This window comes from Osmerus eperlanus, chromosome 9 (assembly GCF_963692335.1).
Source record: "Osmerus eperlanus chromosome 9, fOsmEpe2.1, whole genome shotgun sequence".
Classification (NCBI taxonomy): Eukaryota; Metazoa; Chordata; class Actinopteri; order Osmeriformes; family Osmeridae; genus Osmerus; species Osmerus eperlanus.
Genome location: NC_085026.1, coordinates 18185135 through 18211444, shown reverse-complemented (window position 1 = coordinate 18211444; position 26310 = coordinate 18185135). Strand labels below are relative to the sequence as shown.

Below are 26310 nucleotides of genomic sequence, written 5' to 3'. Positions count from 1 at the left end.
GGATTTGTAGTTCATCGCGCATGTATTTGAAAGGTCTGTTGCAGGATTTGTTTTTATTGAGCGTTCACTTGCAGTCTCTTTCGATTGCTTTGTTTTCATCTTCGGTTTTGTGCGTCTCTGTTCCGTGAGCCCCCTGCGTTTCTACCATGTCCTTCAAAGCACTTGAAAGGTGGAAGGATATAACCATTTCTGTGATTCATGACTGGATACAGGTAGGAGTAGCCTCTGGAGGTAAAACTGTAGGGCTCAAGTCCTGACCTCACCTGACAGGTAAACTGTAATGTGGCCAAACCACCAGCCACCTGATTTTTTGGAGTGGGATAAAATGATCCTCTTAAATGTTTTTCACAAAAACACAAGACCAGAGAAGCATAATTTAAAACTGTGGACTTATTGGACTAGCACCAGGGGCGATTCTAGGATCAGACCTTTAGGGGGGCTCAGCCCCCAATGAGAATGTGACCTGTGTTCTTAATCTGCGCCATGAAATTAACTAACTAGGCTACTTCTTCTCCTTTGGTTTTACTGGCAGACTACCAACATTAAAGGTGTATGGCGACACTGGATATTAAACCTGTTTAAAGTCATCTGCCACTAACAGACATGTTTGCAAATTCTTACGTTAGAGAACTAAAACTTATTTAAGATAATAATAATTCTTAATAATTCAAGATTTTGTTTTATTTTTATTATTATCTTTAGGGGTGCTGAGATCTCATCTGAGCATCCACTATTGTGTCACCTAGAAAGATGGGATTTCACTTGACCCTGAAACTATCACAACAGTGATACTGCTCTGTCTATCCCTGCCTGGTGACAATCTGACCCTTATAACTGTCAGTATTACAGAATATAGATTGTAGATAAGCGAACCATCTGGCCTATGTCTTGCCAGTCCACACTTTTGCATACTTTTGATTCCTAGTAAGGATTTCCAAAGTAAATGTTTCCATGAAATGATAGCCTCTCTTCTTAAACTTCGAGAAGAGGCTATACTACATTTCATCTCGCATGTGGCCCCACACTAAACGTTGTTAGACACTTGGGACAAAAGTGTCCCGACAGTTGTTGTAATATTGTTCAATAGTAGCCTAAATAGTTTCACACATGACTCCCGCATGGCCCTGATGTTATTCTGTTACCTTTAGTAAAAGTCAAATTTTCTGACACATCACTAAATCTAAATGTCGCTTTAGAAATCTCTGAGCTTGGTCATTCAGGCACTAAAGCCAGAGGCATTTTATAATTTCCTTTCAGTCCCGCATTCCACACATTCACGCCCAGCCAGGAGGGCCGTGGGAGGGGCTATCCAGCTGTGGCTGCAGCATCGTCACAGGCGCTTAAACGAGCGGACCTTATCACACAAACCATCCCGCTTTAACATACGTGCATCTTGTACGCTCTGCTAATAGCGCTTTACTGATACGTGTCAAGGGAGTCGAGTGTCGCAAGGGACCTAAAAACAACCAGAGGACGCGATTCTTTAAGTGGTTATTTATGGCATAAGACAAGGTAGGATGAGCCTAAACTGAAAACGAGGTTTTGGTAGGCTAATTATTTATAACTTAATACCGTATGTAATTAAAGTAGGCTATTTGTATTAACTGTATGGAAATGTTAGTAAGTCTGTCCAGTTTGTTATTAAATGTGCCCTTTTACTCGTTGTTGTAAGAAAATGTTAAGCCAATTCAAGCTCAAGTAGCCTAGAGACATCCTGCTATTTAAAGACCCTCAATTACCAAGACGTAACAGTCCTTCAGAAGCATTGGATCTTGAGACACGGATACAGTGGATGACAAGCAAATCGAGTCTGGAGCATTAAAACGTCTCGGCTCCACTGGGTAAACGGACAGTTATGATTTGTGATCTTGATTGAAAATCTGTAACTAGTGACCCACCTGTGTCGAAAAATGACAACATACAAATACAAACTAGATAAGACTTAACTGTTTAAATTCTGCTTATGGTTTTATTCCTGTGTAACACTCTGGGGTTCACAGTCCCAGTGACCATAACAAGACCATAAGGTAGGGCTCCAGGTCCATATTTTATGAGTCTTCTGAAATAATCTTCCACAAACGGCCTCTCACAGGACTTTTACGTGGGTAAAGGTAGGCTACTATGGATGTACAGCTGTAGCAGGCAGCACTGTAACCTACACAGACAAGAGAGATACCCCATGCTCATACCAGCTCAGGAAATGAGTACCACATGTAGAATACTGTGTAACCTAGATGTGGTTGCATGTTTAATAACCAACAAGCAACCTGCTTGCAGCTGATCTCAACCACCTGAACACCTCTCCACTGTGTGACTACCCAGGGTTTTTTGGTAGCATTCAGTCTTACTCTAACAGTATTAGGGAGATAGAGGGTGTGATTTAGCACCATGACCCAACATGTCCAACCACGTGATGCTACAGGTCAGTAAGGTTTATAAACAAGATCACTGTGGCGCACATGTTTCTGAGCGGGGTATGGCAATCTGACTATGCAAGTTAGTGAACTCGCTGGCTGTGTACTCTGGTCTAGTCCTGCATGTTCAGAGAGGCTCTGTGTCTGTCTGGCTCTCTCTGGCAGAGTCTGCATGCCAGACAGAAGACAACAAACGGGTTTTAACATCCCATAAACAGCTGATTTAGCATCATGGGACACAACCTTCTCCGAAACCTACTGTGTCCCCTTTATGTGTTTACTTATATTAGCGTTATTAGTTTACTAACACAACTCTGCATTTGTGGGACTAGGAATGCTTGATAAGAACTGACCGACTCCTTAAAGCAAAGCAGACCCAGGTACAGCTTACACACATCTGGATTCAGCCGTGTACCTGTGCCCTCACCTGGACTGGCAGGTTACTCATAACAAGCGGGACAAGACACTTAATACTGTAGAAGGCTTTGTGCCGGGAGCTGGAATGGGCTGTATGTAGGCAGCATCCCATGAGAGGGCACAAACTGGGTGGAGGAGCCTGTGTTGCTGTGTGGGAGCTGTTCTGTGCTTCAGATCAGGATATTAGTCAAAGTTGAGGCATGTATACAGCAGAAACACCTAAAAAACCCTGTTTCCTTCTTATGTAAATGACCCTTGGTCCATGCTGCTGGTAGAAACAGCGTTAGTAGCATGCAGTGGAAATGAAACCGAAAAAGAGGAGTTCATGTCGTGTGTCAGGAGTTTCCTGTCCCAGGAAAGTCATTTCCTTTCTAAACAGCGGCTGGTCCTTGCTGGAAAATCCTACTTTGCTTATCTAAAACGTCCAGTCTTGTCAGACATTCTGGCTCAGTTGTGTGGGAGTGGCATAGGGACAAAAGTCAAGGAAGTGCAACAGTGACAAGTGGAAGTCATGATGGCTACATTATTTGCTGGTTTAAAACAAGGTTACGTAGTTTCATTAGTCTGTTCAGTTTCTAAAATTGTTATTCTTATGGTAGAAAGTCATTCAAATTATTGTCAAAAACACAAGCCATTCCTCCCATTCTGTAGCCAATGAGAAGACCTCATTGAAGAAGACTGAGGCCTATTGTGAAAGGGCATTGTCTGTCTGTGGCTGCCACGGCAACACTCACTCATGGCAACAGGAGTCAGGAGGACTCAGGGCTGGTGGGGCTGAATGAGACAGATGTCCTGTTGAAGGAGGTTGTGTTTTGAAAGCTCTGTGTGTTTGAGGAATAGACAGGACCCATGTTCTGGATGTTAACTTCCAGTTGAGTAAATAGAAATCCAATTTGTGTTAATTCCTCCTGTGATAGAGGTGTATCTCATGGCTCAGAGTTACATTTACATTTAGTCATTTAGCAGACGCTCTTATCCAGAGCGACTTACAGTAAGTACAGGGACATTCCCCCGAGGCAAGTAGGGTGAAGTGCCTTGCCCAAGGACACAACGTCAGTTGGCATGACCGGGAATCGAACTGGCAACCTTCGGATTACTAGCCCGACTCCCTCACCGCTCAGCCACCTGACTCCCATACTGTGTTTAGAGTTTAGTTCGCATTATGTTAATTGGCATTATGTTAATTGGCATTTAAGAGCAAAATTTTGGGTCAGATGGCTCAGCGGTTAGAGAGTCGGGCTATTCATCAGAAGGTTGTTGGTTCGATTCCCGTCCGTGCCAAATGACGTTGTGTCTTTGGGCAAGGCACTTCACCCTACTTGCCTCGGGGGGAATGTCCCTGTACTTACTGTAAGTCGCTCTGGATAAGAGCGTCTGCTAAATGACTAAATGTAAATTTAGAATTTCTGTTAAACTCCCAGACATGTACAGAAATGTAGCACAGCCCAGATTCTCCAGCCATGTGTGGCGTTGACTCGTCAGATTCGGAGAGAAAATTCCTGTCTGCTTCCCTGCCTCTCAGAGCTGTTTGTGTTGAACTTCCACATCTCAGCGCTTTCCAATCTCAGAAGCGTTTTCAATAAATGTTTTTCCCTTTTTTAGTCTGAATGCCTACGTTGTTATTTCTGTGTGTGGCTGGGCGGGTCGGATGTTTACGCCGGCTGCTGGTTGGGGTTTGAGAAGGTGGAGTTTGGCCAGGGTGGTGGAGACAGGCCCTACTCTGCCAGAACAGGCCGCTTGTGTCAATGCCAGGCTGCGCTCAACGATAAAGACATTACTGGAAGAGCCATTTCTCCTCAGCTGCAGTTTCAGACCAGATATTCTCCTTGTTGTCTGTTCACATGTGATTATGCCAGGGAGGAAAGGGTCAAATTGTTGTAGTCATTGAGATTTCACATCAGTGCGTGTGTGAATTGAACATTGAATTGAGGGACATCTGGGACTATTGAAAACAACCTCTATCCAGCAGGATGAAAGTCCCCCACAACAATAGAGACTAATGCTATCATTAGCTTCCCTCTGTGCTCTGTGTTGATGAGCTGACAGGCAGGCTCTTTCTGTTCAGGCAGGATTAAGTGTGGATGTTTGGCAGCAGTGATGACAGGACTGCTGACGGATCTTTCACTCATCCCCCAGTCAGCAGAGCTGTCAGTTAGCCTGAATGTGCATCTCTTCTGAAAAATGCCTGCATCCTTTGGTGTAGATAACACTTGCTTAACTATTCTCAATTGAACATATTTTTCGAATGCAAAGAGAACACCCTGCAGATGCAACATTCCAGTATAACTCTGTCCCCTCCACCAGACTGACCCTGTCCCCTCCACCAGACTGACCCTGTCCCCTCCACCAGACTGACTCTGTCTCCTCCACCAGACTGACCCTGTCTCCTCCACCAAACTGACCCTGTCTCCTCCACCAGACTGACTCTGTCTCCTCCACCAGACTGACCCTGTCTCCTCCACCGGACTGACCCTGTCCCCTCCACCAGACTGACCCTGTCTCCTCCACCAGACTGACCCTGTCCCCTCCACCAGACTGACCCTGTCCCCTCCACCAGACTGACCCTGTCTCCTCCACCAGACTGACCCTGTCTCCTACACCAGACTGACCCTGTCTCCTCCACCAGACTGACCCTGTCTCCTCCACAGCCCGCCTCCAGAAGGATGTCGGTGCGTTCGGACGGGAAGAAGAAGTGGGCTGCTGTCCGAGGCCGCCTGGGCTCCTCCCAGGACTCGGACACGCAGCCGGAGGCCAACCTGGAGAGCGCGGACCCGGAGCTGTGCATCCGGCTGCTGCAGGTTCCCACCGTGGTCAACTACTCTGGGCTGAAGCGCCGTCTGGAGGGCAGCGACCAGGTCTGGATGGTCCAGTTCCTGGAGCTGAGCGGTCTGGACCTGCTCCTGGAGGCCCTGGACCGGCTCTCCGGACGGGGGTGCTCGCGCATCGCAGACGCCCTCCTGCAGCTCACCTGTGTGTGCTGCGTGCGAGCCGTCATGAACTCCTCGGCGGGGATCCACTTCATCGTGGAGAACGAGGGCTACATCCGCAAGCTCTCCCAAGGTGGGTCCGCTGGCTCGCAAACACCTGTGCAGGGGTGAACAACACAGTGACGGTGATCCCAAAGAAACCAGGTCTAATCTCTCCATAGTGAAGTGGTATTTTCAGATGGTGTTCCAGGTGTTTAATGAGATGCTGCATTTTAGCGGCACATTGCTAACCTAGAGCACTGATAATGGTACAAGTCTGGTCAGGTACTGGTTAGCAATCAACAACAGAATGTCTCACATTCTATGACAAACAAGTCCTTTACAAGTCATTGATTTGGACTGAAACTCCAATGTTTGGAGTCTTAATGGGGGGTGGGGGGGGGGGGGGTGTAACAGTTTCAGTCAAAGTGTAAAGAAAATGACATACACTTATCTAAACCAAGGTGCAAAGTTCATGTTATTCACTGTGACCAAAAGATGCCTAAAGATCCTACGGCAGAGCGTACAGGGACACAGACAGGGACTTGCTTTCAGAGAGACATGAGTACCAGAAATAACGATGCCCCTGCGTGTTCACCAGCCCTGGACACCTCCAACACCATGGTGAAGAAGCAGGTGTTTGAGCTGCTAGCGGCCCTCAGTATGTTCTCTTCAGACGGACACAGGTTGGCCCTGGACGCCCTGGACCACTACAAGGTAATGCTGGGTGTCAATAGCGTTTTCTTATGAGCGTCAATGACTTTGAGCGCTTGGAGTTAAAAACCTTAGAAACCGTCTTTTTCAGAAAGACGTTGGTGTTGTCACTGTCCCTCCTTTTTAGCTAGTTAGCCACTCAGCTGTCAGAGAGTGTAAAACGCCAGTTAAGGATTTTCTAATAGCATATCTTAGCCGTGAATATACATTAATTATTGTTTGGGCTACTGGCTAGCGTTCGAGCAGATGAAGCGATACCCAGCGCCAGCTCTCCTTTCAGAGGATAAATCTACAACGGCTCGGGAAAGCTGTAACATGTTAACCGTGGATTTTAACTGTATGCTGTTTGAATAGTATTTTAAATAACATGTAAATGTTCGTTTTTGTGTTAGAATCACAGATGCTGTTTAGGTCATTATCTAATTTGCTTTACTTCTTCTTTACTTGGCGTACCCTAGCGTAGACATGCGGTACTGCATACATCACAGTTGAGTCACCGCTGAAATGATGTTGGGGAATAACCTGGGATTTGTTTTTATTTGTCCGGTAGGGTGTGAAGACCCAGCAGTATCGGTTCAGTGTGATCATGAACGAGTTGCAGGCCACAGACAACGTCCCTTACATGGTCACTCTCCTCAGCGTTATAAACGCCCTCATCTTTGGCACAGATGACCTCCGTCAGAGGGATAAGATGCGCAAGGAGTTTATCGGTAGGGTTTACCACACCACGAGCTTCTCTGCTCCGCTGTTGCTCAACCCGCTTCTTACGGTGTAGTTCATCTGCTAGGTGGTAAATGTTTAAGGATGTTTAATTTGTATTAATGTATTAATATGATGTGAGGTCCAACAGGTAGCTATCTACTTTTTACTTAAGTATAGATCAGAGCCCATACTTCTTTACATTTACTTGAGTGAAAAAGTGTAGTCTTCAACTTTTACCAGTCTTTTTAAACATGAGTATCAGTACTTGTACTTGTGTGGAGGATGTGTGTACTCTTCTCTGGACAGACATGGGAGGAGCGAGAATTTAGGCCGTCGACAATAGCTCTGTCACCTGGCTTCTAATTATAGGCCTGTCCCCAATCTCGTCCCCAAACACCTGACTCTTCTGCCAACCATAATTGTTAAGATCATAAGTTGTACTGAATTGTTTTCTTAAGATATAAATAATTATCCTATATGTCAATGAATGCCATGGCATTCCTGCACTGTTGTTGAGATTCATAAAAAAAAAAAACATTTATAAATCGAGAGGGCTTTTTAGTTCACCTTTCCTACTTGGAGGTTGTTTTCGAAAATGTAAGAATATTTGTGTCTAACAATTTTATTTAAAAAAATCCTTATAGAGTAGACCTATACAGTACTTTACGATAACACTTGTTGCGGTGAAAAAAAATATACATATATAGGCCTATATATTGTTTCAACCTTTCAAAAGGATATTGTAAAACTTTTTTTATAAATTGTTTTTTTCAACCTTTCAAAACGTTTTTCTCCCCACACGTGAATTGAAAGGAGAGAAGAGGAGGAAAGGGAAGAGGAGAACAGAGAGGCCTAGAGCAGAGTACATTACATTACATCAATGATGCAAACTGTTTTTCAAAATAATTTTTCGAAAATCTTTATTCAAACTTTTTTTCAGAACTTTTTTCGAAATATTTTTTTTAACCTTTCAACAAAGTGAAAGGAGAGGATAGGAGAAGTATTTCCCAATCTCTGGTGTTTGGTCAACCAGTATTTAAAAATGTTCATGCTTGTTTAGCTATTTTGCTCCCGTTTCTGTAAAAATGCATTCTCAAAGCTTATTATCCTTATAAGACTTGAGCGTTTCATATATGAGAGTGAATGTGTGTGAATCTGTGAGAGCATTTCACATATGTGGATGTGAGTTGTCAGTAGTATGGATGTGTGTGAACGTTTCATATGTGAATGGTTATGTGTTTCATATGTGTTTGTGTAAGGAGTGGACAGTCTGAATTATTTCCTAAACGGCCCGTAATAAGACGGCATTGTTGCTCTGACATCCATTAAATGCCTGTTTTGTTGTGATTGGTTGATTGGGTGAACAGACAAGTGTAATAAATCACTTTAGCTTGTATACGTCCATTCGTAGAAAAGCATAACCGTCCATGAGCGATTTACATTTTCAATAGAAACCCGTAGGCTACTGGAAACGTGCCTTGCAAACATTTTCACAATTAATTTGGCGTGTTTGATTATTTTCTAGGATTGCAGTTACTCGATGTCCTTCCCAAACTAAGGTGAGTTTTGTACGCATTTAAGCACATTGTTCTAAGCACGTAAACGACAGCGTAGCCTTCAGTATTTAATACAAATATAGGGGCTTTTTGAATTAAATGAGTTGGCGTTGCGCGCTTGTTTTGACAATGTAATAATTTGGAATGTTTACTGGAGTGTACAGCTTGCCTGGCAAGCCTTGCCCTCTGTTAAACGACTACATTTGTGGTAGAACTAACTATTAAAAGCGTGTCTGCGTGTGTTGCATAGGGAGCAGGAGGATGAAGACTTGATCATTCAGTGCGAGTCGTTCGAGGAGGTCATGGCCGAGGATGAAGACGAGCTAATGCGGCTGTATGGAGGCATAGACATGAGCGATCATCAGGAGGTGTTCACCACGCTCTTTAACAAGGTAGGCACTGACGGGACACATCCGTGCCTTAGGTCAAGGCTGGTGGCGTCAAGAGTGCATGATTGCTTTCACTCAAGTGTTCATTGTGTTCTAAATACAATTGACTGCAAGATGGATTTTACACCCGTCACAGGAGTTAGTTGTCCTGTTTGTATTGAGTGAAATGGAGTAAAAGTAGTTCTACAGTTTACAGACAGTGTGCTTGTGTCATCTGTGTACATGCATCTCTGGTGCGCGTGTCCAGGTCAGCATCTCTCCAGCCTCCCTCCAGCTGCTGTCCATCCTACAGGCTCTGCTGCTGCTGGGCCCAGACAGGTCCGACCTGTGGCAGGCCCTGGAGGTCCTGACGAACAGAGCCATCCTGCTGGGCCAGGACGGTGAGTCACACCACCCATCCTCCTCCACCTCCACCACCACTGCTTCTTAAGCTCAGGTGCAGTCCTGTGAGATGGTGTGGTTGTGTTCTCCAGCTCAGGTGCAGTCCTGTGAGATGTTGGTGTGGTTGTGTTCTCCAGCTCAGGTGCAGTCCTGTGAGATGTTGGTGTGGTTGTGTTCTCCAGCTCAGGTGCAGTCCTGTGAGAAGGCCTTGCAGCGGCTGACGTCCTCTAAGAGCCGGGCTCCAGACTCCCACGCTGTGGACGGCCAGCCGTGCCGGAGGGTGGACAAGGCCGTCCAGACGGAGCTGGCAGGTGATGACCTGGTCAGGTGTGCTGTGCCTGTGGCTGCCACCGCCCAGGCCACGCCCTGCCGAGAGAAGCCCCCACTTCCACCCCCTCTGCCATCCTGTATGATGGTGCCTCCTCCCCCTCCTCCTCCCCCTCTTCCCCCTCACATAGGGGGAGGACCCCCCCCACCCCCTCCTCCTCCCCCCCCTCACATAGGGGGAGGACCCCCCCCACCCCCTCCTCCTCCCCCCCTACCAGGGATGGCTCCTCCCCCTCCACCAGGACCTGGAGGAGGGGGACCCCCGCCCCCCCCTCCCCCGCCAGGCTCGTCTGGTGTGGTGGTGGCCCAGAACAGCCAGTCTCTGGGGGCCCCCCCTGCTTGCGCCCCCCAGACGGGCCCCTGCCCCACCCTGAGGATGAAGAAGCTCAACTGGCAAAAGCTCCGATCCGTCACCGGTGAGAGGAGCGAGACTGCGTTCTCTCTCCCTACCTCTCTCTCCCTACCTCTCTCTCTCTCTCTACTTCTATTTTTCTCTCACACTTTCTTTTACTCGTGCACTCACCCTCTGCCCCTCCCTCCCTCTCCCTCACCTCCACCCAGATGGTCACTCCATGTGGGCCTCTGCTCAGACACACGCCCCGCGGGAGCCGGACTACAGCAGCATCGAGCAGCTGTTCTGCCTCCCCGTGGCCGAGCACAAAGACAAGAGCACAGCTGCTCCTGCCAAGAAGGAGCCTAAGGAGGTGGGCGGCTCGCTGACCAATCACTTCAGACGCTCTCACACGGCTGCAGAAACACTGCTCGTTCCCAACACTCAGCCATGCAGGAACAAACTAACCCTTCGGTCTTGCTGTTTTTTCACCTGCAGATCTCTTTTATCGACGCCCAAAAAAACTTGAATTTGAACATATTTCTGAAGCAGTTCAGGTGGTACGTAAGTCTTATACATTTGAAGTTATGTTTGCTGTTTAGGTTTCTGTGAACCAAATGATGGTGATTTTGGTTCCACTGGGTCCAGCTCTCACCAGGACTTCGTGGCTCTGGTTCAGAACGGGGACAGGACCAGATTTGACGTTGAGGTGTTGAAGCAGCTTCTCAAGCTGCTGCCAGAGAAGCACGAGGTTAGTACACGGTGCTAAGACCTGTGAAGACAACACAGGAACACAGGAACACAGGAACACAGGAACACAGGAACACAGGAACACAGGAACACAGGAACACAGGAACACAGGAACACAGGAACACAGTATCCAGTACCAAAGCATCTCTCTTCTGACTCTGTAGATTGAGAACTTGAAGTCCTTCCAGGGAGAGAAAGACAAGCTGGCCAGCGTTGACTGTTTCTACCTCTCACTTCTGGCTGTGCCCTGGTAAAAACCTGTCTGCCTCTCCAGTTGTAGACCACCAGACTGCAAGCTGCAGCCGATGACCCCATCTCTGGCAGTCATGTCCCTCACACAATACCTCCAACGTCATGTTGTGGCTCATTGCATTTCCTTGGGCATGTTTTTCACTGCTTCTTATCCCTCCTTCCACCTAATCCTCCTCTCTCCCCCCCTCCTTCCTCCTCTCTCCCCCCCTCCTTCCTCACTCACTCCCTCCCCTCCCTCCTCTCTCCCCCCCTCCTTCCTCCCTCTCTCCCTCCTTCCTTCCTCACTCCCTCCCCTCTCTCTCTCCCCCTCGCTGTAGTTACCAGTTGAGGATTGAGTGCATGTTGCTGTGTGAGGAGACGGTGTGTGTGCTGGACATGCTCAAGCCCAAGGCAGAGCTGGTGGAGCAGGCCTGCCTGTGTAAGTCAACACAACCTCACTCTCTAGAAACAGCCGTCTCCCCGGGACACCAACACCAGACTGGGAGGAGCACTGACGTCTGTCTGGAAACAGCCACCATGTGTCATATCAACACTTGCACTCAGAATTTACTCCTTCCATATCAAGGCTTCGTGACCATCTTAATCAGAGCTTTGTGGGCTAATGGTATAGATTAGGGGTATTTGATAATGAGAGGTGTTAAAGATGTGAGTGTAGTTTGTCTGTTTCCTCAGGCCTCAGAGACAGCACTCTCCTGCCCAGTTTCTGCAGGCTCATCCTCCACGTGGGAAACTTCCTCAACTATGTAAGAACTTTCTAGAAGCTTTCTGCTAGCGAGGTTGGAACAGTTATTGACTTCCTGTTCCTGACGCCTCCAGGGGAGCCACACGGGGAACGCAGAGGGCTTCAAGATCAGCTCCCTGCTCAAGCTGACGGAGACCAAGGCCAACAAGAGCCGCATCACTCTGCTGCACCACATCCTGGAGGTACGCAGCCCTGCTGGGCGCCCAGCGCTCTGGGGGTACGCAGCCCTGCTGGGCGCCCAGCGCTCTGGGGGTACGCAGCCCTGCTGGGCGCCCAGCGCTCTGGGGGAGGGAGTTAGCTCAGCGGTAGAGTGTCCTAGATCAAGAGGTTCAAATCCCCGAAGTATGTTGGTCTGGTTTCAAGTGTCTGCTAAATCAATACATTTCTAGTTATTGTTATTATATTACATTATTTATTCAGTGGTGGTTTGCTCGCAGAGTGTTGAATAGCCATGTGTTTCACAGGAGGCAGAGCAGAACCACCCAGAGATACTGCAGCTGCCGGATGATATTGAAGTGTGTGAGAATGCTGCTGGGTAAGATGTTCACCCGCCCCTGTCATCTGCCCTGTCTGCAGAACGAGAGCAGCTCAGAATTGTCAGATTGATTTTCTTTGTCGTTCAGGGTCAACCTGGAGTCCATCCAGGCTGAAGCCAGTGATCTACTGAAACGTCTCCAAGCTGCAGTCACTAAAGTGTCCAACTCTCCGGAGGACGTCAAGGAGCAGTTTGCTAAAACCATCGAGGTATGAAAATACACGTGATGAGGCAGCTCACTGGTGTTTGTTCGCGACACATCGTAAGAGGAATGGGATGGAATTGTTCTTGTGGATAAGTGTGAGTATATGTTGACACTTCCACCCTCCCTCAGGAAAGCGTGAAGGCCTGCATGGATCTGGAGGAGCGGTTTTCAGAGATCAACAAGAAGAAAGCTGCCCTGGCACTCTATCTCTGTGAAGACGCCGAACAGCTTTCTCTGGAGGAGCTGTTCGGAACCATCAAGACTTTCAGGGGGCTTTTCATTAAAGCTCTCAAGGTTAGAGGAGAACATGTTGGATAATAAGTCACAAATCTTCTCGACTTTAAGGTCGATTTTTTTGGGGGGGGGTAAATGAAGGCAGGAATTCCGATACATGATCATTCACAGCCTCCGTCTATCAAAAGATGGAGATATTTCATATGTTTTCTGAACGTGTGTTCCCGCCCACAGGAGAACAAGATGCGGAAGGAGCAGGCTGCCAGGGCAGAGAAGAGGAAGAGGCAGCTGGAGGAGGAGTCCAAGAGGCAGAAAGGGGAGAACGGGAAGATCAGTGAGTGCTCATCTCCCTTCCTCTGGGCTGGTTTTGAAACCAGTCCAACAATGTCTTCTAGGTGGGTGGTATGTTAACACGAGTGTATGTCTGTCTGTCTGTCTGTCCCTCTTTCACACACTCACACCTCCCTCTCTCTCTGTCTCTCTCTCTCTGTCTCTCTGTCTCTGTGTGTGTCTGTTCTCCCTCCAGTCAGGAAGGTTCCCCTGGTTCAGGACGAGGGCTGCATCGTTGACCACCTCCTGGCTGACATCAGGAAAGGCTTCTCCCTCAGGAAAACACGGCCCAGGTGCGAAAAGGAAAGCCCCTCCTGTAGTGACAGTCATAGGGATAACGGCCTACCTGGTAAGGACATGATATGACCCTCAGCCCTGCTCACGCCTCCATTACCAGGCTTCGCAGCTTCACCCTGTGCCCTCACCCTTGCTTTCCTGCTGCCTCTCCCCTCACCCCCCCACTAACCTGCGCCTCCATAACCTGTCTGTCTAAAGGAGATGTTGATGTCAAGTCTATTTAGACTACAGCATTAGGATTGACACAAAAGTGCCAGTTTGATGTGAAATGTCAACAAAAAAGTGTCTTGGAACACCGCTGAACTTTGTTTCTATATTTTCAACTGTATTGTCTGTGGTAACAACTGAACTAATCTCTCTCGACAGGATCTTGTGTCTCGCCTGTAGAAGGAGCTGGATCCTCTCTCGTAGAAAGATCCTCCAGCCCCCCACAGCCTCCACCCGAGGAGCGAGCCTCCTCCAGTCCCCCGCAGCCTCCACCCGAGGAGCGAGCCTCCTCCAGCCCCCCGCAGCCTCCACCCGAGGAGCGAGCCTCCGCAGGAGGAGCGGGCGGCTGTCCTCCCAGCAGACCCCCTGGAAGCCCGGCCTCGCCTCTGAACACGCCGCAAGAAGGACCTGCTGTGTACTCGGAGAGTCACCGAAAACATTCTGCATCCCTGAGCAGTCCCCGACAAGAGCCATCGTCAGCTCCCAGCAGTCCTCCAGCTCCCCCGGACCTCCAGGCAACGGGGGTGTCTCAGCCAAGCCTCCCCGCCAGCACCACACCTGAGGTGGATGCCAGGACGAGCATACCAGCCCGAGGCCTCATGGACCTGGCTGGAGCTGTCCTGGACGGGAACAGCGGTCTGGGTGGAAGGCCGCTGGAGAGCGCTGGAGAGAGCCAGGTCCATGGAACATGTAGACCTGCAGGTCTAGACACACTTAGGGATGGTGAGGGAGAAGCCACGGGGGAAATACTGGAGGCTGAGACTGGAGGTGAGCATGGCAGGAGGGAAGAGAAAGCTGCAGGGAGAGAGGAGCAGGATGAAGCGGTGGGCCAGGACAGAGGGAGCTGCAGACACGGGCACTATGACAGGAAGGATCCCTGCGACAGCGTTGAGGACGGCATCCTGGGCTACGACCTTCCGGACGGGGTGGAGTCAGAAGATTTGTTTTCGTCCGTTTCAGAGGCTGTGCCTGCTTCTGCGTCCTCCGGCACGCTCAACCCTCAACCCCGGCAGCAGCACAAACTTCTGCGGAGGAATAAAAAGAAAAGTCACGAAGGTAACTCATTATGTAACTCTAATAAAGATCAAGCATTAAACGGTGGTCTGTTCAAGTGCTTCAGATGGAGAGTTTTCCCCGTCAGTTGCCGGGTGGTTGTGTTACTTCATTATGCTTTGTATACAAAGCTTATATATTTTTAAGATTTGGAAAATGCCCAGGTTTTCTTCCCCCTTGTGAACCATTTGTGGGGACTTGTCCCCTGAGTTTGAATGTATTCATTTTTTGTGCCGAGTTTAGTTGTCTTTGACTCCTTTCATTTACGCATCCCTGATTCCTTTCATGATCATCAGTGTGTCTCCGTGTTTTTCCCTCTGACCCTCTGAAACACAAGGTAACTCTGGGACAGAGAACCGTAAAAAGGGTTGTGTGTTGCAGTGAGGTAGGTCCACCTCCCAGCTTGGGGGCAGACTAACAGGGGAAACGGCAACCGCAACTTAATGAAAATATTAATACCATAACCGCTGATTTCAAATAACAGATTTGCGTTAGTCTAATCAGAGTCGGGGTGTGTGTTTGTTCATTATATCTTCAACATTCTTCTTTGATGTTCGCAAAAAGCTAACATGTTTGAATCGTGGTGATTATTTTCCCAGGTAAATGTGTATTCCACTGGGTTCCTCTATAATCTGAATGGATGTTTTGACAGATTCTTTTGGGAAAACCGTCCCAGTATGGATGATTAATTTAAAAAGTCAACGTAAACACTCAACTCTAATTGTGAAGGCGTTAATTTGAAAACGTCATTATTGTCCAACTGTTTTAACTGTCATGTTTCTGTGTCTCTTTGTTTTTAAACCACACCCCAATGAGTACAATTATTTTTCATTTACTAACATATAGGATTACCGTTCTGCTTGTTGTGAGCCATGAAATGCCTAAAACAACAAAGATTAAAATAATGAAACTGACAAATAATTCCTAAACGTAATAATTCCATACAAAAACACGCCCCTTCTCTCCCTGACGCTTGTCCATCAACCATCTTAACCGTCCTTAATAACGATTAGAATATTGAATACTCCAAATACATTTATTAATATATAAATAAATGTGTATAAATAAACATAAATGTGCGTCTCTACCTCTACCTGCAGGCGACTCCAGGAAGCGGAAGTCCAGAGGGAAACGGAAAAGCTGAAGCGATATTGCCAGTTTCTGTATAAATACGGACTAAATTGCAACAAAACAGACTGCTGTGAAAATATCAAATATGCCTTCTTTTGAGTGTTTTTTCTTTTACAATAAAAAAGCAAAATAAATGGAGCACCCGCTACGTTTCACCGGAGGAAGCACTTGTTCCGGAGTCCTGCAACGCTATGGAGACATGATAAAACTTTATCTCGACAAAAGACGCAATGCACTGCCTGGATGTCCTAGCACCTGTATTAACCTATTCTGTGTAAATAAGTGTACTATAAAGATGAATAAGAAATAACTTATTTTACCTTTTTATGTAATTATTTTGTATGTGACTTTGTTACGTTAAATTGATATTTCTAGACATATATAGCCTAAGTAGCATAGTATTTACACAATATTAAATCCTGCCTGTCTTGTCTATGTAACTGTTAAATAAGCAAATGCATTTTCCTAATAGTTGCCTATTTCTATGATTGTCAGAAAATACTTTATCATAAAGCGTATTTAATAAAGCGTGATGATGTATTATAGCATGGTTTAGGAGTAGCCTACATAATAAAAAAGATAATATTACGTTTTAAATATGTTTCAAAATGTCAGTACGATTTAGAGACCACAGCGCACATTAGCGTTTTTTATTTTTTATTTTGTATTTTATTGAAAGATTAGGAATACAACTGAGAGACACGTAGGCCCTAGCCTACTCATCACAAATTAAGACTAACGTTACATTAAAAAATAAAATATTTATTATTATTAGGAGTCATTAATCTTCCTTAAAAAGTAACTCAAATTCACAGTTTTGATACTTTTTTGTGCGTTTATAAGTTTGAGTGTCTATAGCTATATTCCTTAAATTCACATAGAAAACCAAAGAAATAGCGCCACGGAGAGCCTGGCGCATCGCGTGCGTCTTGGTGACATCACCGGCCAGTGAAGTTACTAACACAGCAAAGCAACGCTAAATCACTTTCCAGTGAGACGGTCTGGAGCTATCATGTCGTTTAGCTGGTCGGCAAAAGATCACAAAAGCTACTCCAACCCACCCTCGGCAGGGTTGAAGCGACCACGCAACGACACAGGGAACAAAGTAACAGTGGTGCTCGGCGCGCAGTGGGGAGATGAAGGAAAAGGAAAAGTTGTCGATTTGTTGGCGACTGAGTCTGACCTTGTTTGCAGATGTCAGGTAATATTAGACAAATGTTGAAACTACAGTCGTGTAACTCTTTTTTAAATGTCAACATTGGTGTTTATTTAAAAGTAGCTGCGGGTCTTAAGTTAAACTCGCCAAATGCAATCTGCCAGACTACTGTATAAAGTGAGTATACAAAATGAAACATACAGAGTAACAGGTGTGGACTAGGTCCTACTTTTTTTCGCTGGAGGTTAAAGTTCCAACAGGAAATCACATTTTCATTATCAAGAGGCAATGTTCAGTGCATGTCATGTATATAAAATCTACTCCAAGATACAATACGGTCGTTTGGTATATTACAAAAGTTGACAGGTCATCTGTCCCTGTTTAGCAGTAGTAGCCAGCATGTAACATGATCGTGTCCAACTTGAAAGCTCTCTCTGCATTATCTGGCTGGAACATAAATGTTCCCTCACTGACCTATTCAACAAATATCTCTGACTGATGAACCCAAACATAAGGCAAACAAGAAATACATCTGACACAAGTCTTCATACAAGGTTACAGAAAACACAGCAGAACAACAATTGACTGATACAACTGATAGTATATTGATAAGATACCAAAGTAACGTCAATAGAAAAGCGATCAAATCTCAAAATTAGAATAGTGTCGTTATGTTACACAGACATGTCTCTTTCTAGCATCATCAGTTTGTTATCAATCAACTTAAAAAATAATTTCAGTGGAACCTTTAAAGATCCTACTCAGGTCCTTGGGAGGAACTCTCCCCTCCCCTTCTCTTCTCCCCCCCCTTCCCCTCCCCTTCTCTTCTCCCCCCCCTTCCCCTCCCCTTCTCTTCTCCCCCCCCTTCCCCTCCCCTTCTCTTCTCCCCCCCCTTCCCCTCCCCTTCTCTTCTCCCCTCCCCTTTCCCTCCCCCCCTCCCACCCTCTGGGCTGGTGTGGGTCACATTCCCAGGGTGGCTTGACATGTGAGAAGGCCAGGTCTTAGCCAGGGGCATGAAGTGAAGGGTCTCCCAGCCAAGTCTGTTAAAATAGTTGATCCAGTAGTGGGTATATACGGGTGCGGCAGGGGGCAACAGGGGATCCAGTAGTGGGCAACAGGGGGTGGAGGGGTGGGGGCTTGGTTGAACAGGGAGTGGAGAGCTAAGAGCATATTTCCCACTGACTGAAATAAAATTATACTTTTTCCCTGAGTTGTCAAATGTGCCGCAATTGTTTGAATATGGTAAGATATTCCTTCTATGGATCAGTGTTTATTTGTTACTTGATGATGTTTACAGTTGTAGGGACACTAATCTCTTTAATGAGATCTTGTTTTGCGTCTCCAGGGAGGTAACAACGCAGGCCACACGGTTGTAGTGGACGGCAAAGAATATGACTTCCACCTTCTCCCCAGCGGGATCATCAACACCAAAAGCATTTCTCTCATCGGTGAGTGTTGTGCTTGTCCAATCTTGGTGCCATCTTGCTTCTGGTATTCAAAAAGTGTTTTTGCGTTCTTGTTCTTGTAGGGAATGGAGTTGTCATTCATCTACCAGGCTTGTTCGAGGAGGGCGATAAGAACGACAAGAAAGGTATACAACGTTCGAAAACATTTCAGACTGTATTGTCCAGATTCAACGGGACCCATGTGTGTTTGTGGTCTCTGTTCTTCTCCCAGGTCTCAAAGGCTGGGAGAAGAGGCTGATCGTCTCTGACAGAGCTCACCTTGGTGAGTACACATCTTTGTTATTTTGTAACGTAATCCAACTGAAGTGAGGCTGTTCACCGTTCAATATGCTCTATGTTTACCATAAATGATTATATAAGTTCCAACTCATGTTGATTTTCTTTGGTCTCTCAACAGTGTTTGATTTCCACCAAGTGGTGGATGGAATCCAGGAGACACAGAGACAAGCACAGGAGGGAAAGAAGTGAGGAGGGGAGGGGAGGAGGAGGAGGAGGGAGGGAGGAGGGGAGGAGGAGGGAAGGGGAGGAGGAGCAGGGGAGGGGGAGGAGGAGGAGGGGAGGAGGAGGAGGGAGGGGGGAAGGGAGGATGAGGGAAGGGGAGGAGGAGCAGGGGAGGGAGGGGGGAAGGGAGGAGGAGCAGGGGAGGGGAGGAGGAGGAGGAGGGGAGGGAGGAGGGGAGGAGGAGGAGGGGAGGAGGGAAGGGGAGGGAGGGAGGGAGGGAGGGAGGAGGAAATTAAGTCAATGTTACAGTCACATTAATGTAGTGTAATTATTTATTCTCCCCTTCACTGTAGTATTGGAACGACCAAGAAAGGCATTGGACCGACTTATTCCAGCAAAGCATCCCGAACAGGTCTGCGTGTGTGCGACCTCCTGGGAGACTTTAATGACTTCTCTGCCAGGTGGGGCACATGGCAGTCTGGAGACATTATGTAACCACAATATGTTCACCCTGAACCCTCCCATATGAATGGGGTAAGGTTATTTTGAACTCCAGTCCACAGTTAACATTTACACTGAGATGATTGTTGGCGTCCTTCCAGATTTAGGAACCTTGTCCAGCAGTACCAGTCCATGTACCCGTCCCTGATCGCAGATGTCGAGGCTCAGCTGAAAGAACTCAAGGTACAGGAGACACAAGCGGGGGCTAACTGCTGTCTGAAACATCTGCCGTTGTCTGTGAGTGATTTTTCTAGCTTATGTCTGTCCTGGCTGTTGCAGGAGTACGGAGAGAGGTTGCGGCCGATGGTGAGAGATGGAGTCTACTACATGTATGAAGCTCTCCATGGGCCTCCCAAGAAGATCCTGGTGGAAGGGGCCAACGCTGCCCTGCTGGACATCGACTTTGGTAAACATGAACGCTTCAGAGTCAAGACACGCTACAAAACACGTACAGCCTACGTCCCCTCAAACACCACCTTCTTTTTCCTTCAGGCACATATCCTTTTGTGACCTCATCAAACTGCACCGTGGGAGGAGCCTGTACTGGCCTGGGCATCCCTCCCCTGAACATCGGCGATGTGTTCGGGGTGTCGAAAGCCTACACCACAAGAGTAGGCATCGGAGCCTTTCCTACAGAGCAGCTCAATGTAAGTGTAGCAGGTGTAGCGGGTGTAGCGGGTAGCTGGTGTAACAGGTGTGGCAGGTGTAGCGGGTAGCTGGTGTAACAGGTGTAACAGGTGTAACAGGTGTGGCAGGTGTAGCGGGTAGCTGGTGTAACAGGTGTGGCAGGTGTAGCGGGTAGCTGGTGTAACAGGTGTGGCAGGTGTAACAGGTGTGGCAGGTGTAACAGGTGTGGCAGGTGTAGCGGGTAGCTGGTGTAACAGGTGTGGCAGGTGTAGCGGGTAGCTGGTGTAACAGGTGTAACAGGTGTAACAGGTGTGGCAGGTGTAGCGGGTAGCTGGTGTAACAGGTGTGGCAGGTGTAGCGGGTGTAGCGGGTAGCTGGTGTAACAGGTGTGGCAGGTGTAGCGGGTAGCTGGTGTAACAGGTGTAACAGGTGTAACAGGTGTAGCGGGTGTAGCGGGTAGCTGGTGTAACAGGTGTGGCAGGTGTAGCGGGTAGCTGGTGTAATAGGTGTGGCAGGTGTAGCGGGTAGCTGGTGTAACAGGTGTGGCAGGTGTAGCGGGTAGCTGGTGTAATAGGTGTGGCAGGTGTAACAGGTGTAACAGGTGTAACAGGTGTAACAGGTGTAGCGTGTGTAGCGGGTGTAGCGGGTAGCTGGTGTAACAGGTGTAACAGGTGTAACAGGTGTAGCAGGTGTAGCGGGTAGCTGGTGTAACAGGTGTAACAGGTGTAGCGGGTGTAGCGGGTAGCTGGTGTAACAGGTGTAACAGGTGTGGCAGGTGTAGCGGGTGTAGCGGGTAGCTGGTGTAACAGGTGTAACAGGTGTAACAGGTGTAGCGGGTAGCTGGTGTAACAGGTGTAACAGGTGTGGCAGGTGTAGCGGGTAGCTGGTGTAACAGGTGTAACAGGTGTGGCAGGTGTAGCGGGTAGCTGGTGTAACAGGTGTAACAGGTGTGGCAGGTGTAGCGGGTAGCTGGTGTAACAGGTGTAACAGGTGTGGCAGGTGTAGCGGGTAGCTGGTGTAACAGGTGTAACAGGTGTGGCAGGTGTAGCGGGTAGCTGGTGTAACAGGTGTAACAGGTGTGGCAGGTGTAGCGGGTAGCTGGTGTAACAGGTGTAACAGGTGTGGCAGGTGTAGCGGGTGTTGTCGCTCGTCAGTGTAGCTTCCTCGTACTGGGCTTTGAACTTGGGTTGTCTTACTTACAACATGACTACCACCTTTACAAACATCACTTTAACCAGCTACACCACCGAAAAGTTGGATCTTCGATGGTGCGGGTGGTTGGTATTTACACTGAGGAGGGAGTTGAACCAATTTGACTCGGTTACATAAGACCCCGTCTGAACACAAAAGGCTCCAGCACCAGCGAGGTCTGACTCACTGTCGGTCTCTGGTTCCACAAACATGAAGAAGCATGTTTCAGACAGAGTTGGTTTGATTGTAGAGCTATGTATAATAGCTCTTACATGTGGTACAAAAGGAGCTTGATATGTTTGGTGACTGTTTTCATGGAGATCATATGACTGACATGCAGCAGGGCTGGGCTACGAGGTGTTAGCCCGGTGGAACAGCTGTCATATTGTGTGAGACCAGTCCTGACTCTCTAGCGCTCTTATGTCGATCACATGTTCAGGAGATAAATTTAGGGCTAGTGTCCGGGTTCAAGATAGATTTACTGTCTGTTCTTGGGTTAAATTACCTAACATGAGAACTGGCCATCGGGCTAGAGGTCAACATGTCGCAACTTGATCTCTCAGTCAGAACGAACATAGTGTTGATAATGCTATGCAGACGTCAGTTACTGTATCAGTTCATTTGATAAGTGTTGTATAGGTAGATGTATACGTGGGATGTTCCCGTCTGTCGTCTTGGTGATGAGTGAGCTGTGTTTTGCAGGCTGTGGGGGAACTTCTGCAGACCAGGGGTCACGAGGTGGGCGTGACCACGGGCAGGAAGCGGCGCTGTGGTTGGCTGGATCTGGTCATCCTGAGATACGCACACATGATCAACGGCTTCACCGCGTGAGGGCTCAGGAACACCACACTTTCACGCTTTCCTTCTTCCTCTAAGCTAAAAAGAAGTTATGTCTGTTATCACATAGTCAGGGGAGTCAGGTGGCTGAGCGGTGAGGGAATCGGGATAGTAATCCAAAGGTTGCCAGTTCGATTCCCGGCCATGCCAACTGACGTTGTGTCCTTGGGCAAGGCACTTCACCCTACTTGCCTCGGGGGAATGTCCCTGTACTTACTGTAAGTCGCTCTGGATAAGAGCGTCTGCTAAATGACTAAATGTAAAATGTAATGTAAATGTACATATTTGCCTTTGAGCAAATGAGTACTTACTGTGGACGTGTTATTTGTCTACAGCATTGCTTTGACAAAACTTGACATCCTTGATGTGTTGGATGAAATCAAAGTAGGAGTGGCCTACAAGGTCAATGGAAAAAGAGTCCCTCATTTCCCAGGTATGATGTTGGCAGAAGCATACGTATTCTCTAAAGTACAGTACTGTGCAAAGGTCTTATGGGTGGAACATGTCCCACTCGTGTAACGAAACATTCTTCCCTGGATTATATGAAAATTAATCGTAATTTATTCCAGCGAACATGGAAGTTTTGCACAAGGTAGATGTGGAGTATGAAACGTTCCCAGGCTGGAAGGCTGACACATCAGCAGCCAGGAAGTGGAACGACCTTCCGGCCAAGGCCCAGAACTACATCCGCTTTGTGGAGAACCACATTGGAGTGCCCAGTAAGTACCAAAAGGACAGGCAGGTTGTAGCATGCTGCGGGCTGTTCTGTAGTAGAACCATACCTCACTCTAGGAACTGTAGATGGCGCCACTGGTCGGAACGGTCATGCCCAGTGCTGCACGGTTAATTTCAGTGAAAATGTTTTAATATCGTTATTATTATAACAAATATCTCTTCTTTTTTTCTACAGTCAAGTGGGTTGGTGTTGGAAAGTCCAGAGAGTGCATGATCCAGATGTTTTAAAGTGGATATCTCTTCCTTTTTATCCCAACGTAAACACTAAGATGTGGCGTGATGTGATGTATAGGGTCCCAATTCTGTCAATCTCATTGGCACATTTATGGTAACAATTAGGAAAACAGTGCTGGACATCAAGCATTTTACAAGACGTTGACTGTGTTGTCGGAAAAATGTTATTCAGTTGATTTAAAAGTCTATTTAATCGCAAAGCAGAGAAAGGGAAGTTTCCCAAGTACTTACGTTACGACACCCTACTGTGTGTATGAGTTTACAAGAGTTTACACATTTATTACAGCAGATCATTCAAGCGGCAGTCTGTTTGCACAATAAACATGTGTTGGAGTACAACAGTGTGCGGAATAGTTGTCAATAATTTCATTAAACGTGTTGTCAATTCTTTTTATATGATGTTTGAAAAAGCCATGTATTTGGAGTTTTTAAGAGAAAGAAAATGTATATATGTTGCTATTATATAGGCTATTCATTTACGCATGTTCCTCTGTATATAAATATTCATACATTTCGATCACGTGGTGTCAGTTCCAAGTGTAGTAAAAGAGGTCATGATTGGTTTCGCGGGAAAGCGTTTTTCCCCGTTCTGATCTGCGTAAGTTTGTTTTGTTCTCGAGCAAGAAAGCACGCAGTGAAAATGCCTAAAAGATCCTACCCTTTTGACGAATCCTTCTCGTCGCAGTATAAAATTCACATCGGACAGAGGGAGTTGAACCATGGTGTTTTGGGGTACAAATACAAACAAGAAATATATGGTAAGTTACTAATACTAGCCTACTTTTAGCTTTTAACTAGTGCTAGCTAGCTTGCAGTCAGGAGCCACCTACAGTAGGCTAGCTATTACCGTTTTGTTTCATGCATGTCCAGACCCGACAGTCCTGGGAGGTTTTAATACAGGCCCATATAGTAACTAAAGTTTTTGTAAGCTAGTTCACAAGTCTGTATATTTTTTCAGCTTAAACCTACATTGTTAGCAGTGACTGTTCAATCACGGAAAGCTATGTAAAATTTATCTTGCTACGACTCTAGCTAATAAGCTTATTTTGATGTCTGAAATGTCTTGTCCGGTCGGAACAATCCCGTATTGTTACACTGACATCCATTTCGTATTTCTTGGTCAAATGACCTAGAGAGCTAGGCTGCGTGTGATGTTGTTGTCGAAGTCCAAGATAGTTGCTGTACTCGTTCCTACCGGACGTTTTGCTAGCCAACCATCTTTACCGTGTCCCTGGAAATTAGCTTCACGGCTATTTGATGGTAGGGTGGACAGACAAAAAATGTCATTTCAGTTTGCTACGTTTGTCTATTCAATACGTATGTAATTTAAATTAATCCGGAGTCAGATTTTAGCTACCTCTACCCGTTTTCTGGCAAAACCTTGGGCATGATTTTAGGTCATTCTTTGAAACGTATCAGGGAGCTGTCCGAAAGATGAATTTTTGTCTTCCCCGCAGAAAAGACGAAGAACCTGATGTTCAATGGGGCCAAGGCGGTTGTGGGTAAGTTATGGAATGGCGCTGGAGAGCGCACAAGCCCAACGTCAGCTGCACCGGCCGAGACGCCGACGGCTGCCCCGGCGGCTGCCCCAGGGTTACTGAGGGGACAGACGACCATTGGATTCAACGGCAAACTGCAGAGAAACGCCCCTGTCGAAGGTAGCTAGCGATGGATGCTAACATGTGTTTCACATTACATTACATTTATTCATTTAGCAGACGCTTTTATCCAAAGCGACTTCCAAGAGAGAGCTCTACAAAAGTGCATAGGTCAATGATCATAAACAATGAGACAGCCACAAAACATTGTGGGCAGCCAAAACATGAAGCACACATTGTGAAAAGCAAGTAAGTGCCAATAGGAAGAAACATAAGAGCATGTAGTTAAACAAATTACATATTAAACAACATGAACCTCAAAAGTGTGAGTGTACCTGTAGGAAAGCAAGCAACAATAATATAATTCAACCTGAGAAAAGGTTTAACAGATTCCATTGGTGTCACCTGTCAGGATAAGTGAAGTCACTTCCTGTGGTTCTCGTCTCAGGTGCAGCTGTGGCAGCTTCTGGCTGCTGTGTGTGTCTGAAGGCCCTGGCGACCCTGAGGTCGTGCTCAGAGTGTGAGCGCCCTGCGTGCCCCTCCTGCACCCAGCAGTGCTCCAGCTGTGCCAATCTGTGCTGCTCTGTCTGCACGGTCGTAGAGTAAGTAGAACACAGTCATTGATTCAACTCGCTGCTCAGTGTAAATACCGTCCACCTGTGCCATCCGGTAACTAGCTTTTCGGTAGCGTAGTGGATTAGCGGTGTTTAAAAGGCGATGGTCGTGTTTGTAAGTCAGAGGACCCGAGTTCCAACCCCAGGAGGAAGCCACACTAACGAGCGACGTGGCTTTACCTGCTACAGGAGCATGGATTTAGTTGATCAGGTCTTCACCTGAGGGAGGTCTTCACCTAGGTCTCTACCTTTTTGGAGGCTATTTGAAGGCTTCACTTCTCCTTAGAAAGTGAGGATTAGCTGAGGCGAGGCTGAAACCAGCTTCCTTGTGGTCACAAGGAAGCTGTTTAGGTGTCCATGGGGTGATCATCCTCATGTCTGCCTCCTCAGTTACAGCGGCAGGTATGACCAGGTGTTGTGCTGTGGCTGTTCGACCTGAGGGAGGTCTTCACCTGAGGGAGGTCTTCACCTGAGGGAGGTCTTCACCTGAGGGAGGTCTTCACCTGAGGGAGGTCTTCACCTGAGGGAGGTCTTCACCTGAGGGAGGTCTTCACCTGAGGGAGGTCTTCACCTGAGGGAGGTCTTCACCTGAGGGAGGTCTTCACCTGAGGGAGGTCTTCACCTGAGGGAGGTCTTCACCTGAGGGAGGTCTTCACCTGAGGGAGGTCTTCACCTGAGGGAGGTCTTCACCTGAGGGAGGTCTTCACCTGAGGGAGGTCTTCACCTGAGGGAGGTCTTCACCTGAGGGAGGTCTTCACCTGAGGGAGGTCTTCACCTGAGGGAGGTCTTCACCTGAGGGAGGTCTTCACCTGAGGGAGGTCTTCACTTGGGTCAAAATAGAGGACTGCTTGAATGTTTTTGTTTTCCCTGTTTTGCATGAAATATATCACATTTTATACATCCCTTTTTATGATGATGCAAATGTTTATTTGTAAATATGTATCTTATCATTCCAAAATAAATGCTTAAATCTTTCG

General features: G+C 47.2%; 4 protein-coding genes across 5 annotated transcripts; all 4 read left to right on the top strand.

Moving 5' to 3' along the window:
- Positions 1 to 43: 43 nt before the first annotated feature.
- On the top strand, positions 44 to 8776 carry inf2 (inverted formin 2). The gene is made up of 5 exons (XM_062470046.1): positions 44 to 212; positions 5480 to 5891; positions 6399 to 6514; positions 7062 to 7221; positions 8739 to 8776. The coding sequence occupies exons 1-5, from the start codon at positions 147 to 149 to the stop codon at positions 8774 to 8776; spliced, it is 792 nt and encodes a 263-aa protein (XP_062326030.1). The 5' UTR covers positions 44 to 146.
- On the top strand, positions 8328 to 16071 carry LOC134026895 (inverted formin-2-like). The gene is made up of 20 exons (XM_062469927.1): positions 8328 to 8772; positions 9020 to 9161; positions 9406 to 9538; positions 9722 to 10282; positions 10428 to 10570; positions 10696 to 10757; positions 10846 to 10948; positions 11112 to 11197; positions 11517 to 11617; positions 11872 to 11942; positions 12016 to 12123; positions 12406 to 12476; positions 12565 to 12685; positions 12811 to 12975; positions 13150 to 13249; positions 13442 to 13594; positions 13909 to 14004; positions 14083 to 14805; positions 15140 to 15187; positions 15903 to 16071. The coding sequence occupies exons 2-19, from the start codon at positions 9072 to 9074 to the stop codon at positions 15184 to 15186; spliced, it is 2934 nt and encodes a 977-aa protein (XP_062325911.1). The 5' UTR covers positions 8328 to 8772; positions 9020 to 9071; the 3' UTR covers position 15187; positions 15903 to 16071.
- Positions 16072 to 16901: 830 nt separating this feature from the next.
- Positions 16902 to 23465, top strand: adss1 (adenylosuccinate synthase 1). Of its 2 annotated transcripts, none has more exons than XM_062470008.1 (13): positions 16902 to 17134; positions 18435 to 18537; positions 18618 to 18680; positions 18767 to 18817; positions 18953 to 19019; positions 19350 to 19457; positions 19599 to 19680; positions 19777 to 19903; positions 19990 to 20144; positions 22018 to 22142; positions 22488 to 22585; positions 22722 to 22871; positions 23063 to 23465. In XM_062470008.1, exons 1-13 carry the CDS (start codon positions 16946 to 16948, stop codon positions 23113 to 23115), a joined length of 1371 nt encoding a protein of 456 aa, XP_062325992.1. In that variant the 5' UTR covers positions 16902 to 16945; the 3' UTR covers positions 23116 to 23465. The 2 variants fall into 2 exon arrangements, with proteins under 2 accessions (XP_062325992.1, XP_062325993.1); XM_062470009.1 differs by lacking the exon at positions 16902 to 17134 and adding an exon at positions 18293 to 18331.
- A 210-nt stretch (positions 23466 to 23675) lies between these two features.
- On the top strand, positions 23676 to 26308 carry siva1 (SIVA1, apoptosis-inducing factor). The gene is made up of 4 exons (XM_062470073.1): positions 23676 to 23879; positions 24579 to 24779; positions 25168 to 25321; positions 25724 to 26308. Exons 1-4 carry the CDS (start codon positions 23762 to 23764, stop codon positions 25770 to 25772), a joined length of 522 nt encoding a protein of 173 aa, XP_062326057.1. The 5' UTR covers positions 23676 to 23761; the 3' UTR covers positions 25773 to 26308.
- The last annotated feature ends 2 nt before the right edge of the window (positions 26309 to 26310 follow it).

Excerpts from the sequence above, each read along its gene's own strand:
- inf2 (XM_062470046.1), top strand. The coding sequence starts at position 147 with ATGTCCTTCAAAGCACTTGAAAGGTGGAAGGATATAACCATTTCTGTG. Across the intron at positions 213-5,479 it reads TGATTCATGACTGGATACAG|CCCGCCTCCAGAAGGATGTC; the intron begins GTAGGAGTAGCC and ends TCTCCTCCACAG. Across the intron at positions 5,892-6,398 it reads CATCCGCAAGCTCTCCCAAG|CCCTGGACACCTCCAACACC; the intron begins GTGGGTCCGCTG and ends CGTGTTCACCAG.
- LOC134026895 (XM_062469927.1), top strand. The coding sequence starts at position 9,072 with ATGGCCGAGGATGAAGACGAGCTAATGCGGCTGTATGGAGGCATAGAC. Across the intron at positions 9,539-9,721 it reads CATCCTGCTGGGCCAGGACG|CTCAGGTGCAGTCCTGTGAG; the intron begins GTGAGTCACACC and ends TGTGTTCTCCAG. Across the intron at positions 12,477-12,564 it reads GTGTGTGAGAATGCTGCTGG|GGTCAACCTGGAGTCCATCC; the intron begins GTAAGATGTTCA and ends TTTGTCGTTCAG.
- adss1 (XM_062470008.1), top strand. The coding sequence starts at position 16,946 with ATGTCGTTTAGCTGGTCGGCAAAAGATCACAAAAGCTACTCCAACCCA. Across the intron at positions 22,586-22,721 it reads AAGAGTCCCTCATTTCCCAG|CGAACATGGAAGTTTTGCAC; the intron begins GTATGATGTTGG and ends AATTTATTCCAG. Across the intron at positions 22,872-23,062 it reads GAACCACATTGGAGTGCCCA|TCAAGTGGGTTGGTGTTGGA; the intron begins GTAAGTACCAAA and ends TTTTTTCTACAG.
- siva1 (XM_062470073.1), top strand. The coding sequence starts at position 23,762 with ATGCCTAAAAGATCCTACCCTTTTGACGAATCCTTCTCGTCGCAGTAT. Across the intron at positions 23,880-24,578 it reads ATACAAACAAGAAATATATG|AAAAGACGAAGAACCTGATG; the intron begins GTAAGTTACTAA and ends TCTTCCCCGCAG. Across the intron at positions 25,322-25,723 it reads TCTGTCTGCACGGTCGTAGA|TTACAGCGGCAGGTATGACC; the intron begins GTAAGTAGAACA and ends CTGCCTCCTCAG.